At 39.0% G+C, this 19,072-nt stretch overlaps 2 protein-coding genes across 5 annotated transcripts in view; both read left to right on the top strand.

Annotated features, from left to right (window-relative positions):
* Positions 1-3,507, top strand: part of tcf7l1b (transcription factor 7 like 1b) — a 44,551-nt gene extending 41,044 nt beyond the window's left edge. For all 4 annotated transcript variants that reach the window (XM_080433920.1, XM_080433919.1, XM_080433918.1 and 1 more), the window contains exons 10-12: positions 677-784; positions 1,356-1,407; positions 2,549-3,507. In XM_080433920.1, coding sequence (XP_080290046.1) covers positions 677-784; positions 1,356-1,407; positions 2,549-3,060 — 672 coding nt within the window. In that variant the 3' untranslated portion in view covers positions 3,061-3,507. The remainder of the gene's footprint in view (positions 1-676; positions 785-1,355; positions 1,408-2,548) is intronic.
* A 5,964-nt stretch (positions 3,508-9,471) lies between these two features.
* tgoln2 (trans-golgi network protein 2) lies at positions 9,472-19,064 on the top strand. The gene is made up of 4 exons (XM_080433008.1): positions 9,472-9,662; positions 15,816-16,753; positions 17,188-17,271; positions 17,383-19,064. Exons 1-4 carry the CDS (start codon positions 9,575-9,577, stop codon positions 17,386-17,388), a joined length of 1,116 nt encoding a protein of 371 aa, XP_080289134.1. The 5' UTR covers positions 9,472-9,574; the 3' UTR covers positions 17,389-19,064.
* The last annotated feature ends 8 nt before the right edge of the window (positions 19,065-19,072 follow it).

Here is a 19,072-nt window from a genome sequence, read left to right as displayed (position 1 = left end):
ATGAACCACTTTAGCCTTATTTTATACCTAGGCTCTTTGAAAATAGCTACTAGCTACAAGCTCACAACGCGTCGCATTGTGAGCTTGTAGATCGGCTATTTTCAAACATTTTAGTACTTCCACCATTGTATTTAGTAAATACAATTTAGGCATTTAGCAGACGCTCTTATCCAGAGCGACTTACAATTGCAAGATCAGAATTAAGCAGAGGAAGCATGAGCTTTCAATAAACAACAAGGTAAATAGTCATATAAGTAGACAGAAAGAACAATGGAGTGCCTCACAATAAACCTAAATGTCTGTCTAAATAATATGCTATCTAAATAAGTTTCTGAACATTTGTGGTCAATAAAAAAATTAAAATAAAGTAACAGAAATGCATCTACACCAGACTCACGTTAATGCGATAGGACATTGCAGGACATGCTGTTCTTTAGACAACACCTCTAAAGACAGAGTATCTCAGTAGATAACTCTGTGTGTGTGTGTGTGTGTGTGTGTGTGTGTGTGTGTGTGTGTGTGTGTGTGTGTGTGTGTGTGTGCGCACACACACGGGGAGTAGTGGAGGGGATTGGGTGTGTGCATTTTGCATGCGTGTTGCTTGTAGGCAATTGTGTTGGCATATATGTAACCCTAACACAATATCCACTGACTTTTCTTATTCCTTTGTCTGCAGTGGCACTCCCTAACAAGAGAGGAACAAGCCAAATACTACGAGCTGGCGAGGAAAGAGAGGCAACTACACTCGCAGCTCTACCCCGGCTGGTCAGCCCGAGATAACTATGTGAGTGGCTCTTCTCGACGTATTCCGTCTCTCTCAACCACCAGCTAAAAAAGTGGGCTCCATAAGTGGGATATGTTCTCACTAAAGCACAAGACTATTTTAACCCATTAAGACCGGGAACGCATCTGTGTCACTTTTAGATTTCTTTGGCTATTAAAAAAATAGCAGATATACAAGCTCATAGCGCGGCACCAAGTGCTTTACTGCATTATTTGTAACTAAAATCTTTGCTTCTGGGGGTCCCTGGAACAACAGATTTTACAAATGTTCTCTTTAAAAATATGTATATTCAAAGATTTGCACACATTTTCACGATTTAAAAAAAATAGCAGATCTGCAAGCTCATAGCGAGGCACTCGGTGCCGCACTATGAGCTTGTATATCTGCTATTTTGGAATAGCCAAAGAAATCTTAAAATGAAATCTTAAAATGACACTAAATGGGTTAATTGTTTCAAGTAATGACAAAAACTACTCTTTTGTTCTCATGGACTGAAGCGGTTTGCTTGCACTTTGTTAGTGAGACGTTTTTTTCTTTTTTTCTTACAACATTGTTGTGTTTATCTGTGCAGGGAAAGCGGAAAAAGAGGAAGAGAGATAATAAGCCAGACTCAACACCAGAGGGTAAGGGGCTTTTCTCTCCTTTCTGTTGGTCCCTTCTTATATAGTGGAACAAAAACAACAAAATCTGTATAAAATAACCTTACAGTATATGTATGCTTTACTCAGCTTGCAATGCCCAAGGAATTGGTCCAAACCTAGCATAGGTCCAAGCGACCTGGGACACAACTCCCTTTGTTTGGTTTTATGTATTTATTTATTTATTTATGTATGTATTTATTTACTTTTGGCATGGGTCATTTCCTTCACTAACACTTCTCTACTAACTCCCTCCTCCTCCTCTACACTTTTGACAAGCAGCATATGAGGTTCAGTGCTAATAGTGGCAGGTATGCAACAGTAAGACCATCGCCATCTGCTCCACCCACGCCCGGTCTCATTTCAGTGTTTCACCGTTCACCGCTATTATGTTGAGATTCAACTCAACATAATGGCGGCAGATTTATTTCCATTGTTAACGCATATATATATATATGCGTTATACACAGTGGTAGAAAACAAGCTCACAACGTGTCGCAATGAGACGCGTTGTGAGCTTGCAGATCGTCTATTTTCAAATAGCCTACGTATAAAATAGAGCTAAAGTGGTTAATTTATGTTTTATAATGTAATAATTTATATCTGCAAAGTAACTAGTAACTTAAGTTTTCAAATAATTGTTGTGGCGTAAAAGTACAATATTTTCCTCTGAGATGTAGTAGAGTATAAGTATAAGTATAGACAATTGGAAATACTCCAGTAAAGTAAAAGTACCTCAAAATTGTACTTAAGTACAGTACTTGAGTAAATGTACTGAGTTACTTTACACCACTGGTTATATATAGCGCATATATATATATATATATATATATATATATATATATATATATATATATATATATATATATATCGTTGCCGTTGGGTATGTGTACGATACGTGTCCTCCTTTGAATTCTGTCATGCGTCTTATTCATTTGAATCTAACATGTGGTTTCGTGAGCCTCCATCGCATATCATCCTCTGTGTTGTGTCGACCCCTCTTCCTGTGTTATCCAAACGAGCGTTGTTGAGGGACTTGTGTCAGATTTTAGGCCAACGGTAAATTCATAATTTACAGCTGCATCATAACATTGTTTCTCTCTCTCTCTCTGCCTCTCTCCTGCAGACTTCTCGATAAGGAACAAGAAGCAGTGCGTTCAGTACCTGCCCTCGGAGAAGATGTGCGACAGCCCCGCGTCATCCCACGGCAGCATGCTGGACTCTCCCGCCACCCCGTCGGCGGCGCTGGCGTCTCCGGCCGCGCCGGCCGCCACCCACTCGGAGCAGGCCCAGCCACTGTCTCTCACGACCAAGCCGGAGGGACGCAGCATGCACCACCACCATTTCCCCCTGCACGGGAAAGCCCCCGGGTCCGCGTCATCCACCTCCTCCTCTTCCTCCTCCTCCTCCTCCTCCTCCTCTTCCTCCTCCTCCCACCACCACCACCACCCCGCCATCTCCATCCATTCAGGTAGCCACCATTCGACCACGCCCATCCTCACTCGGCCAATCCCGTTCACCTCCCTGCACCCCTCCATGCTCTCCCCTCCCTCCCCGTTCCACCAGGCGGCTCTCCACTCCCACCATGCTCTGTTCCAGTCACAGCCCCTCTCCTTGGTTACCAAATCGAATGACTAAATATTTTTTTGTTGCAAAAACAATTTTTTTTTGTCCTCCCCCCATTTATTGTGCTGTATATTGCTTTTCTTTTAAAATAGGTATTAGAGCAACTTTTTTTCTAAATAATGAAAAGGAAGAAATATTATTGGTCAATATTTGATCGCCCTCCCTTTTCTACATCTCTCAATGAATGAAACAAAATGTATTTTTTGTAAAGTTTACTGCAGAACTGGTTTAATTTTTTGATGCATTTATCCAATGAACCTCTTGTATAAAAGAACCAATGTACATAAAGTTTCTTTATAAAAAAAACAAAAAAGGAACAAAAAATACCTTTTCTTTTTAGCCAAAACTTGATTAATGTTAGCATTAAGTTTAATTCATAGTACTGGCCAATAATTGCAGCCCCCCTTTTCAATTCTGAAGTGTGTGCCCCTCTTTGACATGTTAAATAAACATTTGAAATTGTTTCTTAAAAAGAAATGTGTCAGTGATTGTTTTAATGTGTACCAGAAAACACTTAAGTGGCTTAATAAGGTGTTCTTTTTAACAAGCCACTGTGGGCTTGGTTATTATTCCCATAATTGTAACCACAGCACTTTTACATGTTGATAGCAACTGCCTGTTTTAGCTGTTTGGAATGTAGCTTTAGTAAGCATCGCTATTTTATTAGTCACAATGAAACTGAATGGAAGTCAGTGGCACACCTGTCAGTGGTTTTGTAATTATGTTGTTTAACAGGCAAATTTGTTAGCAGACATAAATTATTTTTAGTAGCATGCTTGTCTCTCTCCAGCTCTCGACAAGGAACATCTTCATGAAAAAATATTTCTGATAGTAGAGTCGTACTCAAGTTTAGTGTTTAATAAGGCAGATTTAGGCTAACCACATTGGAAATTTAAAGGGTAACAAAATTTGAAGGAAAAAAAAACAGACATCTGTTCCTTCCTGGAAGATACAGTTCCATAACAATGACAAAAAAAAACAGGTCAGTCCCCCCCCCCTCTCGCCCACCCCACCCCCCGGCACACCAAAACCGTGCTCGCTTTCCCTGTTTCTCTTGCACTTTTACTGCTTCTGTATTCACAGTTTGGCACACTGCTAAGGCTTTAATTAACTCAGAGGTAATGGGATGTAGCCCCTGGGACCTCATTAGGCAATTCAATTAGTGAAAAATACACAAGGTAGGTTACAGTTTTTGGTGGCGTTGGAGATGAGGAGCGGAGCCAGGGATGGACCAATTATCCTGGAGCAGGGGGACTGGCCTGGAAGTCCCCTCAGTCGGGGATCTGGAGCAGTAGGGTGTATACCACACAACACCAACCAACAACCAGACAGATGGTACTTGGATCTGCCCCCATTCGATTGCCATTGAGTTTATTCAGGCTCATACGGTACACAAGTTGACGGACTAAAGCTTGCATAACACACAAGAACTTTATTAACTATTCAACGCTGATAGTTTTTTAAATGCGGGTCAATTTTGATAACTGAATTTTAGCAGGAAGATATCCACTCTACATTGTGAGATGTGGGCGTGAACGTGGATAGGTTCAAGTTAATTGTCAACGTTATTTTTTTATAGGCAATTTAAGCAGTTTTTTAATCATTACTTTTTGTTCTATAGTTGTGGAACAGCTATTATTGTAAGATTGTTTTGTGGTTAATACACTGTTTATAGAAACCACATTAACCACATTAACCATGGCATTTGTATTTTTGGCAGATTGGCAGAATTACCTTTTATTTTAATTTAAAAAATAGCAAGCTTACGATGTGTCGCAGTGCGCCGTGTGAGCTTACAGTAGATCTGCTATGTTTGCTATTTTCCATACAACAAACTAGGGGCGAGGTTGGGGCTTAATATGAATGTCATAGGCCTATTTGTAGGACTTTGTCCAAAAATGTCACTGCATGCATACTAATGATGATCGCTCGTTAAATTATGATATGGATCAATCTTCATCAGAGGATCATTATCCTTCCATGCTGTCAATAACAGCTGAAGGACCTGTGCCTTCAGATAGGCAATAGTATTCTCTGGACGTTATAGTCCATTAAGACCGGGAAAGCATCTGCGTCATTCTAAGATTTCTTTGGGCTACTCAAAAATAGCAGACATACGCTATGAGCTTGTAGATCTGCTATTTTAGAAAAATCTTGAAAATTTGTGCAAATCTTTGAATATATATATTTTTTAAAGCGAACATTTGTAACTCAAATCTTTGCTTCGGGGGGGTTTTAAGTTTTTTTAGAACCACTGATATAGAAACATATATATATTTTTAAAACTATTAGGCTTTAGAAGACTTGATGGGTTAGACGAGAGACGGATGGAGTGCCGCTCACTGAGGATGAGTCTCTCTACTGTCTAGTATATGGCCCTGCAGTGAGATACCACGCCGTCAGCCTTCCCCATCATCCCCATCATCCCCACCCCCGTGTCTTAAGGAATCATTAGCCATAATAAGTCTTTGCTTGTTTGCCTTTCTGTCTTACATCATTCCCGGCAGAAGCCTTGGTCTCTGGTGCCATGGCTGCCCACTCTCAGCTACTTCACCGATCCATCACTGAAATTACAGGTAATGAGTTGTCAAAACAGCCAGGCAAGCTGCCTGCTCAAGGCCACACATCCTACTGCTGCTGCGGCGTTCAATTCTCTATAGATAGTCGCCCCATTATGAAGCTTCAGCCTCCAAGAGAAAGGACTTCAAATATACTGGCCGTTTCGTGTTGTTTTGAAGCCATGGTGGTGTATTTCCGCTTATTGGATTTTCTTACTCGTCTGCCACTCTCGTTTTTATTTTTTTATATTCACGTACAAAGTTGTGGGTGTTGATTTATTGAAGCAGATAATTTCAAATAAGATTATTGTGCTGACACTTGTAAAAATGCACCGCACATACACCCATTATTTTGCTCGCACTGTGTGAGTTGAAACATTCATGGCTAAGCAATGTGTGCAGCGTACAGTGTTGACACCTCGTCCATGATTGATTGAGCTGATGGGGGTGAAATAAAACTCGACAAAGTTATGAAATAATATTCAAACTGAAATTGGTAGTATCTGTTATTATGATTCGCACATTGGGGCACACTAAAATTATAATGCATTAACTGTGTATTATCTAATAATGCATTTGGTTTGCCTCTCTACTCGACATCTGCCATGTAAGCACTAGGTCAGACTTAATACATGTTAATTTTTGCTCATTAAATTCTTGCAATCTCTTGCCAAGGTTCTTATTCGGGCTCTCCTTTGATCTTGAATGTATTCCAGGTTAACCCTTTGATATGTCACATAATGTGACGTGGACACATTGCATGTTGCCACTTGGAGGCCAAAATTGAAATCCCAAATGAAAAGGGGGAAATCACATCATTATTATAATCATTATTATCATCATCATCATCATCATCATCCTCAATATGCTAGTATATGGACCATGAAACGCCAGTATCCTGTGATTAATAGTTGGACATAATTCTTTATATTGGCACTCGGTCCACAAAAATACACTTCCAGATATAAAATTAATATTGTTTATTTTGCATGGTTCCATGTCATTGTCTTAAGATACTGTACTACACAGTAAAATGGGTCCATTTGGTTACATCTGTACACTCTTGGAGTTACACGTGAAAAATACACTGCCATATATAAAATGATTATTGTTTATTTTTGAATGGATTCATGTCATTGTCTTAAGATACTATACTACACAGTAAAAAAGATTCTCAGTTTTAATGTATCCACTTGTAACTCCACGAGTGTAACAAATGTAACCAAATGGACCCAATTTACTGTGTAGTACAGTATCTTAAGACAATGACGTGGAACCATTCAAAATAAAAAATAATATTTTCCCTCAGTTTTAATGTATCCACTTGTAACTCCACGAGTGTAACAAATGGAACCAAATGGAACCATTTGGTTACATTTGTACACTCTTGGAGTTAAACTAAACACTGAGGATTTTACTGAGTGGTTACAAATTTGGTTACAAATGTAACTCCATTTGGTTACATTTGCACACTCTCAGAGTTAAACTAAACACTGAGGATTTCACTGAGTGGGTCTTTCATTGATCGGGTGATCCCAGCAGCCCTATTGATAACAGGATGGGGGGGCAGGGAGCGGTGTGATATTAATTGATTGTTTCTCTCACATGATCCACTGAGCTTAGCAGCAAGAACTCAGCCAGTTGTGTGAGGGGGAGAGAGAGGAGAGGAACGTGTCTGGCTGTGAGCAGCAGAATGTATTATTCATGCCCGTTTGACCTTAAAGAGGGAAATGCAAATCAGCCTCAAGAATAAGAAGGGGATCATCTGACTTTTCAAAATGTCAAAACAGCCTGCCATAATTAAGACATATTCATTACAAGAAATCCACAGGTTCTCTCCCTCCCTTCCAGCTGAGATGTAAAACACCTCCAATTAACATCTTGATGTTAATGCTATCTCCCCATCAATGGCGAGATACTGAAGGGTGTGTGCACGTGCGTGCGTGTGTGCGTATGCGTGTGCGTGTGCATGTGTGTGTGCGTGTGTGTGTGTGTGTGCGTGCGTGTGTGTTTACAAACTGTATATTCATATACATGTATATATGTGTGTGTTTACATGTATTCATACACATACTGTATATACAGTATATACATATGTGTGTGTATGTAAATACATATGTGTGTGTGTGTGTGTGTGTGTGTGTGTGTGTGTGTGTGTGTGTGTGTGTGTGTGTGTGTGTGTGTGTGTGTGTGTGTGTGTGTATGTGTGCGTGTGCGTGTGCGTATGTATGTATGTATGTATGTATGTATGTATGTATGTATGTATGTATGTATATATATATATAATATGTGTGTATGTATGTACAGTAAGTAATATGTATGTATGTATGTATGTATGTATGTATGTATGTATGTATGTATGTATGTATGTATGTATGTATGTATGTATGTATGTATGTATGTATGTATGTATGTATGTATGTATGTATGTATGTAATGTATGTACGTACATACATGTGCATGGGGATCTCATCTTAAACAAGCTCAGTGCTTAATGAGTCTTCCAGTTTAGTAGACCTTGTATTGTGAATTTGTACTTCCATGTACTGTTATTCTCATGTCTTACTAAATAAAAGTACATCAATCAATCAATCAAACACACACACACACACACACACACACACACACACACACACACACACACACACACACACACACACACACACACACACACACACACACACACACACACACACACACACACACACACACACACACACACACACACGCTGAGAGCAAGCACGAGAGCGAGATAGTGATGATATGGACAGACAGAGAGGATGAGACATTTAATTAACGATTTCCAACGCTGCATTGAAGGCCACTACTGCCACCTGCCGACGGGGTCATATACTGGAAATCGATTATCCCTGTCATACCTGCAATGAACCACTGCAGGGCAGCAAGGAGCTACTGACACGAAATGTGCAGCTTTGCCCTGAAGAAGACTGGTGGTTGCTATGTGGTAGTTAGAGTCTCCATCCCATCACCTGGAGGGACTAGTAATTAAAGCTAGCAATACATAACACATTTCACAATCTCAGAGGAAAATATTGTAGGCCTACTTTTACCCCACTACAATTATTTGAACACTTTAGTTACTTTAGTTTTTACTGTTACTTTGTAGATTTGAATTATTATTACAAAACACACATTAACCACTTCAGCCCTATGTACATAGCAAATCCCCAGCAAAAGTAGTTCATGTACAGTAGCATCACAATCATTTTAACCACTTTATCCATTTATATTTTGGCTATTCAAAAAACAGCAGATCTACAAGGTCACTGCAAGCTTGTAAATCTGCTAATTTTGAGAATCTTGAAAAACAAAGAAAATGTTTGGAAAATTTGGAATAATTTTGAATTTCTATAAACATAAATCTTCTCTTCTGGGGTCCCTGGCATAAAAACATTTTGAGATGGGGGTCCTTGTCCAAATATATAGCAATTTGGGGGTCCTTCCTTCTTCTCAAACGTTTTCGTGTCAAGGACCCCCAAAATGATATGTATTTGGCCGTGGACCCCCATCTCAAAATATTTTATTCCAGGGACCCCCAGAAGCACAGATTTGAGTTACAAATGTTCGCTTATATACAAGATATACAAGCTCATAGCGCTTTTGAATAGCCAAAGTATAAAATATGGATAAAGTGGTTAAAATTATTGTGACGCTTTATTAACTAATTCTGCTGGGGACCCCCTGGTGGTACCCCGAGAACCATTGGTCTAAACTCACAGAGTCGGTGGTTCAACCGTGGTTGCCTGTGACAACCAAGTAAACCTATCACAGCGTGAGACCACCCTCCTGGACTATGGGCTCTTTAGACTCGTACCAGGAAGTGAAAGAGGAGGAGGAGACTTTGACAACACTTGTCATCTGTGTCACACTGAACACGACAACACACTGGAACCGCACACACACACATTATTATTACACGACTGACAGCAGCGTCATCATTACACTTTATGTTGTTGTCATTAAACTTGCTCACAATGAAGAAGATCTGCGTCCTAGTCACCGTTTTACTGTGTTGTTGCAGCATCAATATTAAAGGTAAGTGATTAAGTGAAGCTTTGTGAACGTTCAATTTTTTTTTTTTTTTTGCCAACCCGACAGGGTTGCTGAAACAAACAAAAAAACAACAGATCTACAAGCTAACAACGCGTCGTGACAGGACGCGTTGTTATTTTGTAGATCTGTTTTTTAATTTTTACACGTGACACCGTCTCGAGCACAAAATGCATTCGTCACTGCTTTAACCTGCTGCTGGTGATACTTCCGCCTTGTGTTCCGGGTTTATGTTCTCACACTTTTACTGAATTTATTATTATGATTATTTTTTGGAAGATTCTCCCATTTCCACGGTGTTTAAGCTGGATAACTCAGCCCAAAATGCCACATTGATATGGCACAGGGCTGTCGAATGAATCAAAATCATAAAGTAGTTGTGCAATCAAAATGATTGCACAATTAGTTTCGATTTTGGTAATATGGAAATGGAATGCATGGACAGACATAGTTTTCTAAATCCTGCTGAGACATGAATCCTTGATGTATTGTATTCTCATGGTGATAGTTTTTATTGACTGTTGACGTGGCTGAGTGTTCAAATTCAGGTCAGAGTCTACACCAAGCTTTTTGGCTGGGTACGTGAGGAGGCTTACACATGCTTCAAAATAGTCAAACCAAAACAGTTAATTTTAGTTAATCAGAGTAGTGCCCAGTCCTAGCTGTACAGTAGTATACAACCCTCGTAGACGTATTTATGATTCTGACGTTTTCAATCTACGAGAGTTGTAGGGTTCACGCCCCATGGAGACATGTACTTTCTGCACTATGCCCCACAGACACTCCAAACATGTACAAATTGAAAATAAAGGTGCTTACCCCCAAGCCCCAAATGTTAACTGACTCTACGGGGTAGTAGTTTAATGTAATAATCCATATCTTTCAATAAAGAAGTGTTTTAATGCCGTTTGTGGCCGAACGCCATTTTTTCACCCTCGTTTACTTCCTGTTTACATTTAGTGTAATTCCGGGTTTCACCGGATGCGCCCCGTCACTACCCGTCACTACCGCCCATTGGGAACTTCCGAGAGAATCGTCCACAGACGGCATTAAAACACTTCTTTAATGAAAGATATGGATTATTACATTAAACTACTACCCCGTAGAGTCAGTTAACATTTGGGGCTTGGGGGTAAGCACCTTTATTTTCAATTTGTACATGTTTGGAGTGTCTGTGGGGCATAGTGCAGAAAGTCCATGTCTCCATGGGGCGTGAACCCTACAACTCTCGTAGATTGAAAACGTCAGAATCATAGGGTTGTATACTACAGCTAGCCCAGTCCCAACAAATCCACCTGTCTCATCCCCAAATATCCTTATCCTCAGTCCAGTCTTATCCCCAAATAGTGCCCAGTCATCTGGGGAGAAATGGTGCCCAAACCTCTCAGGTGCCCACTGCCTACTGTTCTGGTTATATGCTAGATAGAAAGTGTTACAACATCCCAGATCAATAACCTTATGTGTTTGTTTGATTGATTGATTGAAAACTGTATTAACAGTTTGCAAATAGTACAGTGTATACGATTATACAGTGATGCTAAAAGCATAACACAAAAAAGTTTTGTTTCCATTGTGGTCCTGTGTATTCAATTCATATTCTAGACTCATCTAGTCTCCATGGGGTGACTAATCGATAGAAAAAAATACATTCTTTGGGCGAACTATCCTTTAAGGACTTTTAAGACCCTTTTAAAGGTATCATGACATTCATTTTCACTTTTTTTATTTTCAATGTTTTATTTGGGGTTTTATGACCTCAATTACACCCAAAAAAACTGAACTTAGAACATTCAGTGGATTTTCTGTGGTCTGGGGTTTTCTGAATAATTAGGCTGAAAAGTAATCTGAGCTTTGCCCTTCGACAGTGAGGTCACAGTCGATTAATCCCGCCCACTCTCCTCCTCGCCCCTCCCCTCCCCTATCCTTTCCTTTGGGGGGGGCGGAGCAGAGGCGATGATTGACAGGCAAAATCCCTCACCAGCGACACCCGCAGGCAAAGATTTCTTTTTTCATTGCAGTTGAAAAGGCTTTAGAAATGTGAGAGAAAAACACCTGCCATGGATCACTGGAATGGAATTTTCACTTAAAACTTTTTGTACACTTTTGAAGGACCAGGACAAAGACTTTGAATGTGGTGTAAAAGTGAATGTCATTAAACCTTTAATACATAAAAAGAAAGGAAAAAGACCGTTACTGCATCAAAAGTCATCATCAAACTATACTATAAAACTGGTCAAACATTGGCCAAATTGTCAAATATAATATAAGAAAGATCTACAAGCGTTGTGAGCTTGTAGATCTGCTATTTTTACAATATTCATCTGTGGAAAACAAAATCGAATGCCTCAAATCCTACATTCCAAGTGCTTATCGGGATGGGGGGGGTCCCCAGTTCAAACTTCAAATGATTATTTTTGGGAGTCGCAGCCTAAAACGGTTGAGAACCACTGCCATAGAGCATTGGTCTACAAGCTACGAGCTTGTAGATCTGCCATTTTTGAAAAATCTTGAAAATTAAATCTTTTTTTTAAAAGGCGAACATTTTAACACAAATCTTTGCTTCTGGGGGTCCCTGGCACAACATATTTTCAGGTGGGGGTCCGTGGCCACATACTTATCAATTTGGCACAAAAAAGTTTGAGAGCCACTGCCATAGAGGGTGCGGTGGCAATAAATGGGATGAATTGGAAGAATGGGACCGCAGCACAGACAGTATGACACCATGTTACCTTGACAATGAATGACAGCTGTTGCTATGGACCATAGAGATAAGTGAGACTCCTATTCCATATCGTCACTGTCAGGCGGAAACCTTGTATGTCCAAAACCTTTACTTTTCAGGGGAAAAAAGGAAAGAACCTGTGTTCCAATGGATAAAATATAATGATTATTTAGTCGCAACATAAGCTCTTGTTAATACTTTTCATTGGTTCAAAATTTATAAAAAGAGCTAGAGCCGTCTTCCAGATAAAGAATCACTTTATAAATATTCAATATTTATAAAATATTTCAGTTTTCTCTTTAAAAATATCTTGCAAAAAATGAAACGTGTTGTGAACTTGTAGGTCGGCTAATTCTTCGATTTTTTTTCTTACACTACGAAGTAGGGCACAAATTTATGAAAAAACAAAAAGTTGAAATATGAAGAATTGGAGATACAAGGTTTCTGCCTGACAACGGCGATACGTGATTTAATCAATTGGACTGTTGCCCTGTTTATTTATAATAAGATGAGATAACATTCATTGAATTTCCCCTGGAGGGTAATTTAGGTGTCATAGCAGAAACGGCAGTGAAAATGAAACGCAGGAGAGGTACATGTATGTAAGAGTCAAGAACCAAACCAAGATAAATAGAATAAAAATAAGCTGTAAATACTGAAAATCCTATTAATTTACATTTTATTAATTGATATGTTAACAGGACAGAGCAGAAGGTTCAAGCTACGGCACAGGAAATGAGTGATATCCAAAGAGAGTCTGTTTTGCAGACAAATTGTATCGCAGCAGTTGGCGGGTGACTACTATTTTATTGTCTTGAGGAAGAGGTTTTGAGTTTGGCTGTGAGCCTGCTACGTCTTGTAGACAAAAATAAATATATACTGAATATTATTTATTATATCTAATTTTCATATTATACAGGTTACCAGTACACCACGAGTGGTCACGCGTACAATCAGGAAGTGGTATATCCTGTGGGTTTCTATCAAATTTCACTTCTGGGTGTAGACCAAGAATTTATTAGTCGTGATAAAAATCAGTTTGACACAATATTTCACTTCCTTTCATTGTTTGTTGGAGTTTGAGAAACTGGCAGGTTCTGATTAAAGGGGAATACCACTCATTTTCAACATTAAAATATGTTATTATTTATTATACCTTAGAGCTGTTGTGTGGACATAAGAACTAAGTCCCCCTCCTTCTCTGTTGCCTAGAACCAGAACCAGAAAATCGATGTTTGGGGGTCATGTGATTAGTGACGTATGGTTGCTGTTTGGCCCACCCTCTTGGCTGCCTCTAGACTAGAGGCATTTGGGGGTCATTCAGGCCATGACCCCCAAATGAATCATATGTGAACTGGGGACCCCCACCCTGACAAGCACTTGGAATTGTAGGAGTTGAGGCATTACATTGAGTTTGACTCGGTTCCATAGACAAATATTGTGAAAATAGCCGATGCAGATGCTTTTTTTTTTATCACAACGCCTCGCAAACGGGAGGCGTTGTGAGCTTGTAGATCAGCTATTTCCAAATGTTTTGCCTCTTTCTTATATTATTTGACAATTTTGTCAATTTTTAAGCACTAAAAAGGTTTAAAGGTCCTTACATTGTCACTTAACTATCATCTGGGGATCCCCCCAAAGCCCACAGGTTGAGATTCACTGGACTAGAATAGGGATTTTACCTCCAGCTGAAACAGCGCAACATGAATATAAAATTAAGATTTGTTTCAGTTTTAATGTACAAGACAGTGCTATGTCCTGTGAATCAGAATTTATAACCATATGCCATTATCAACCACGAAGATTTACTAAGTGAATATTAATTCGCGGAAGTGTTGCAGAACTGTTATTTTTGGCACACAACACCATCCTACGGCTAAATATAGTCAGCTCATGATAGTATTATCTCTTCTCCAATTTGGCCACAGGGCGGCATCATAACACTTACACAAGTGGCAAAAAGAGATAATTATCATGATTTAAGATAGGTGTATTTGTTATTAGGAGTATTAGCAATCTAGCAGAGCTGTGTACATATTTAGTTTGTATTAAAGGTAGGGTAAGTGATATTTTTTGCTTAGAACAAAAAGTATTTTGTTAAAAAGCACTATATTCTGATAGTAATCATTGCTATAGAGTGTTTGTTCAGTAACAGGAGTCTCCCCGTCTCTCCAGCTCTTTAATAAACAGAAAATACATTTTCCGGTTCCAAAATCTCAGCCAATCAGGAGAAAGTAGACATTTTTTGTTCCAGTTCCAATTTCTTTGTGTCATCACTTCCAATTTCACTTGTTTAATCTATATCCTGATTGAGTTCTCTATCTTGATTGGATAAAATTGGAAATGAAACTGAAACTGAAACGAAAATGCATTTTCTGTAGCTGGAGAGACAAGGAGACTCCTTTTACTGAACAAGCACTCTATAGCAATGAGTACTATCAGAATATAGAGCTATTTAACACTTAATTTAACCAAAGAAAATCACTTACCCTACCTTTTAAATCAGTTATTTTTTTCAAATAATTGTTGACGTTGCACGTTAATTTGTAGAAGATTTGGCTCGAGAGTGGCTCAGTGTCAGACTTTTATGGAAAATTATGGAACCCTTATATGCCTTAGCCTTTATAAAAGCAACATTTACAAAATGATTACATTTTATTACAATTATTTAAACTTACTTTCAGTTTTGTAGTCTTTTTTTGTGTGTGACACCAGTACCAGTGGTAGCTACCTGGTTATTACGTAACCTCTTAACCTATTTGGTAATATTGTGGGTTTTACCCAGAGGCCAACGGTGAAACATTAAAACCATTGATATAATATCAATATGTCCTCTATTCAAACAATGACACCCCCTTTTAAAGGTCTGTGTCTGTGCTTGGTGAGACGTATCACTGCGTCATGTTCCGTTTAACATTATCACAATCCATATCATATCCATAACGTTAACTATGAAGCGCAGAGGGCAACGTTTTGGTGATTAGTTTTTTTGAGCAGGCATATCATGGAGAACAGAAAGGAGACGGCTAAACGAATATCTCCGCCCCCGTTGCTTGTGCTGCGGGTGCACATTATAGAGCTTTGTATAACATCTCAATGTCCTTAATATTGGTGTAAGAAAACATCAATCATTCAGGGGTTTTCCATTAAATCTGTGGTATATGGTTAAATCATCAATCGGAAAATGCCTATGCTGATCAAAGCAACAGCATTTTTTTTTTAAGTGTTTTGGAAAACAATGTAGTTCTACGACTTCCAGATATGATAAATATCATACAGAGAAAGACATTGTAGTTTTCTGTCTTTTCGTACTCGTAGTCTATGTTGATAGTAAAGGTATAAGAGATTAATTGAGCCATAAACTGAATGTACATTACGTGCATACTATTTAAAGCTATTTACTTTGCTATTTACAGGAGCAGCTTTGCCACCAGCTCAGCCCAATGGAACCGATGACGCAGACGCTTCAAAGCCAGTCGAACCCCCCCCTAAAGGGAATGTAACAACCACTGATGCTGGCAAAGCACAAGTTGGAACCGCCACAGTGGAGATACAAGCAGACACAAACCAAGGACAAAATGGGGCTTCTGTAAAGAATCAGCCAGAGGAAATTGCAACCGCAGAAACTGACACGAGCAAGAGTGGTATAAGTGTGGTACCTAAACCGAATCTTAATACTCCGAAGGATCCCAAGAATGAGCACCCTGAAGACGTTGCCAGTGAGAACCAATCTGACAAGATAACCGAGAAGAGTGGTAAAAGTGTGGTACCTAAACCGAATCTTAATACTCCGAAGGATCCCAAGAATGAGCACCCTGAAGACGTTGCCAGTGAGAACCAATTTGACAAGATAACCGAGAGCAACCAAGCTGGAGCGACAATTGAGAAGGCTCCATCTGGAGATCAAACCAAGACCAACAAACCTGTAGAGGAATCCAACAACATCCAAACTGTAGACCAAGCCAAGGACGACCAACCTGGAAAGGAAACGGCCACCATCCAACCTGTAGAGGAAACCAACCCGGACCAATCTGAAGAGGAAACCAACAAGGAGGAAAATAAGGATGAAAAGCCAACAGGCAAACCTGACATCCTACCTAGTAAGGAAACCAACACGGACCAATCTGGAGAGGAAACCAACAAGGAGGAAAGTAATGATGAAAAGTCATCAGTCAAACTTGACAAAGAAGAAGCTGCAGACAAACTTGACAAAGAAGAAGCTGCAGATAATTCCAACCGTGCCATGCCTTTTCCTCCAAAAGATGATGTAGAAAACAGTCACTTCTTCGCCTATCTTGTGACCACAGCTGTCTTGGTGGCAATGCTCTACATTGCTTACCACAATAAACGCAAGGTACTTTCCAAAATCTAGATCAACTTGTCATGCTTAAGTAAAGGTGAAGCATCTAACTAATAGTATTTCCAATGACCCAGGTAATGGTTCTGATCTAAACAACAATAACACAATTCTGAGAAAAGATGTTTAGTCATTCAATTAGACTAAGAGACCAAAAGCCATGCAAGTAGCCCTCCAGCTGGTGATCTTCTGATTTAACCACTGATCTAGCCTATAGTACCTATTCTGCTACACAGCAAACCAGTGTATCCTGGGAGCTTAAACCATGTCAGAGAATGGCAAATTATGCTGTTTATGACAATTCAATGGACATATCTTGGGAGACATTTGATGTACTGAAAATGATTTAAAAATATGTTATGTGGCCTGTTGCATGTTAATATATATATTATGTTGCATATCTCACGTCTGTTTGTTTGTTTGTTACTCAGATAATCGCCTTCGTTCTGGAGGGTAAGAAATCCAGATCAAGTCGTAGGCCCAAAGCCACAGATTACCAGAAGCTGGATCAGCATGTGAGTAGTTCATAGGAATAATACATTTTTCTGTTTTCCTGTTATAAAGCTAACTTTAATATTGCCGTTATTAGTGTTGTCAGACCTGATTTTGTTTTTCCTTTCTTTCAGATGTGAAAGTATCATTGTGTTGGAGCCATTTCCTGATGCAGCTAAGTACACTGTGGTTTGGAAGTAAGAGACGGCATGATGAAGATGTGACCTTTTCTTTGGTTTAATCACTTCATAGTTTGAATGGAGAGTTGTATTTTGTACATTTATTGCATGACTATGCAGATGACACTGTTGCCTTATTGGAATTAGTGAAGATCAGCAAAGGTTACCGTAAGCATGCTGTGTTTGCACTTTTGTTGTTACGCCACATAGAGGCAACCTTTTTATGTTTTTTTCTTTCACTTGGTCTGAATGATGCTGCCCAAGGGCACTGACTCAGGATATTTTAGTAAGATGATTTTTTTTGGGGGTCTATCTTTGTATGTAATTGTACAACGTTAATTTACATGACTAAGCCATTTAAAATAAGATGTCGGTGTTGCAGCACTCCACTGATGAAGGAAGTTCTTTATGCATATCAGATAAAAAATTATAATTTATTTTTTTGTGTATGAAATGGCATTGCGATGTACTGAAGGGGATGTTTCGATGTCTGCCTTCTAACATGACCAAATGGCGTTGGCCAGATGAATGTACTAGTGACTTTTACTGTCCTAAAAGAGAGGCTAGCATGTTGCTCACCTGCTGTAATTTAATGTACAGTCAAAGCTAACCAAACATTTGATTATAAATTGATCTGTTGTTGGGCACACACACACTACTACTTCAGATGTACAAATGTATCTGAACAATCTCGGTTTGGTTGGATTGATGTGGTGCAGATGTTAAACTATCAATATATTTAAAACGAAGTTGACAGTCTGAGTACTGTGTTGGTGGCCAACACATCTATAGATGATTTCTCCGTTTTAGGTGAACACAGTTTGTAATTGGATTTGTTATTGGTGTGACGGGACTAGTCTTATAAATGTTAATTAAACATAAAAAAAAACCTAATGTTTGTCAGAGAAACGGGCCAACAATTTAATTGCACTGTTTTGACAGGGGTGCTTGTGTGTGGCAGTATGCTTTGAAAATAATTACCATATATTTTTGTCCAAATTGAGTGCTATACAATTAATTTGATCTATAATAGATTTGTGTGTGTGCGTGTATGTGTTTTCAATACTGACATCACCAAGAAACCTGTGCCAAATGGCTTGACGGAGATCAGTAACATTTGCTATAATGTGCCTGCTTCCTACATTACCACTATATTTATTTTCATCATCCATTTCCTACTCCCTTACGATTTTACTTTTAGTGACAGGATCTCTTGACTGTATTTTCATTAATATTCTTGCCCAACAGTTGAGCAAAATGTGTTATGTTCCATTATAGCTCCTGATAATCGTTCTTGCCATGTCATGCAATACAACGACTTCACCCACCCAAGTTGAACAAAATGTCTCGTAATTGGCCTGAAAGTGATTAAATTAAATTGATAATGGAGAAACAAAAAAAGAGACTCCCATACTTTATAAATCGAATACATTTTCAAATGTGAGAAATTGCTGTTTGAAGATTAACCACATGGTCATAATCAATATACTGGTTTGACTTTTGGACGTATTTTGTTTTGCATAGTGGCTTTCCATGTTTACTGTCATTCTGTCTTTGAAATGCAAATGTGTGCACATTACCTTCTTGTATGCTGGACCAATTGAACTTTTAATTTTTAAATAAATAGTTTTATACTTTCCAGCCT

The sequence above is a fragment of the Gymnoscopelus braueri genome (genome assembly GCF_963280865.1).
Source record: "Gymnoscopelus braueri genome assembly, chromosome: 7".
Taxonomy (NCBI): domain Eukaryota; kingdom Metazoa; phylum Chordata; class Actinopteri; order Myctophiformes; family Myctophidae; genus Gymnoscopelus; species Gymnoscopelus braueri.
This window is presented reverse-complemented; position numbering and strand designations above follow the sequence as displayed.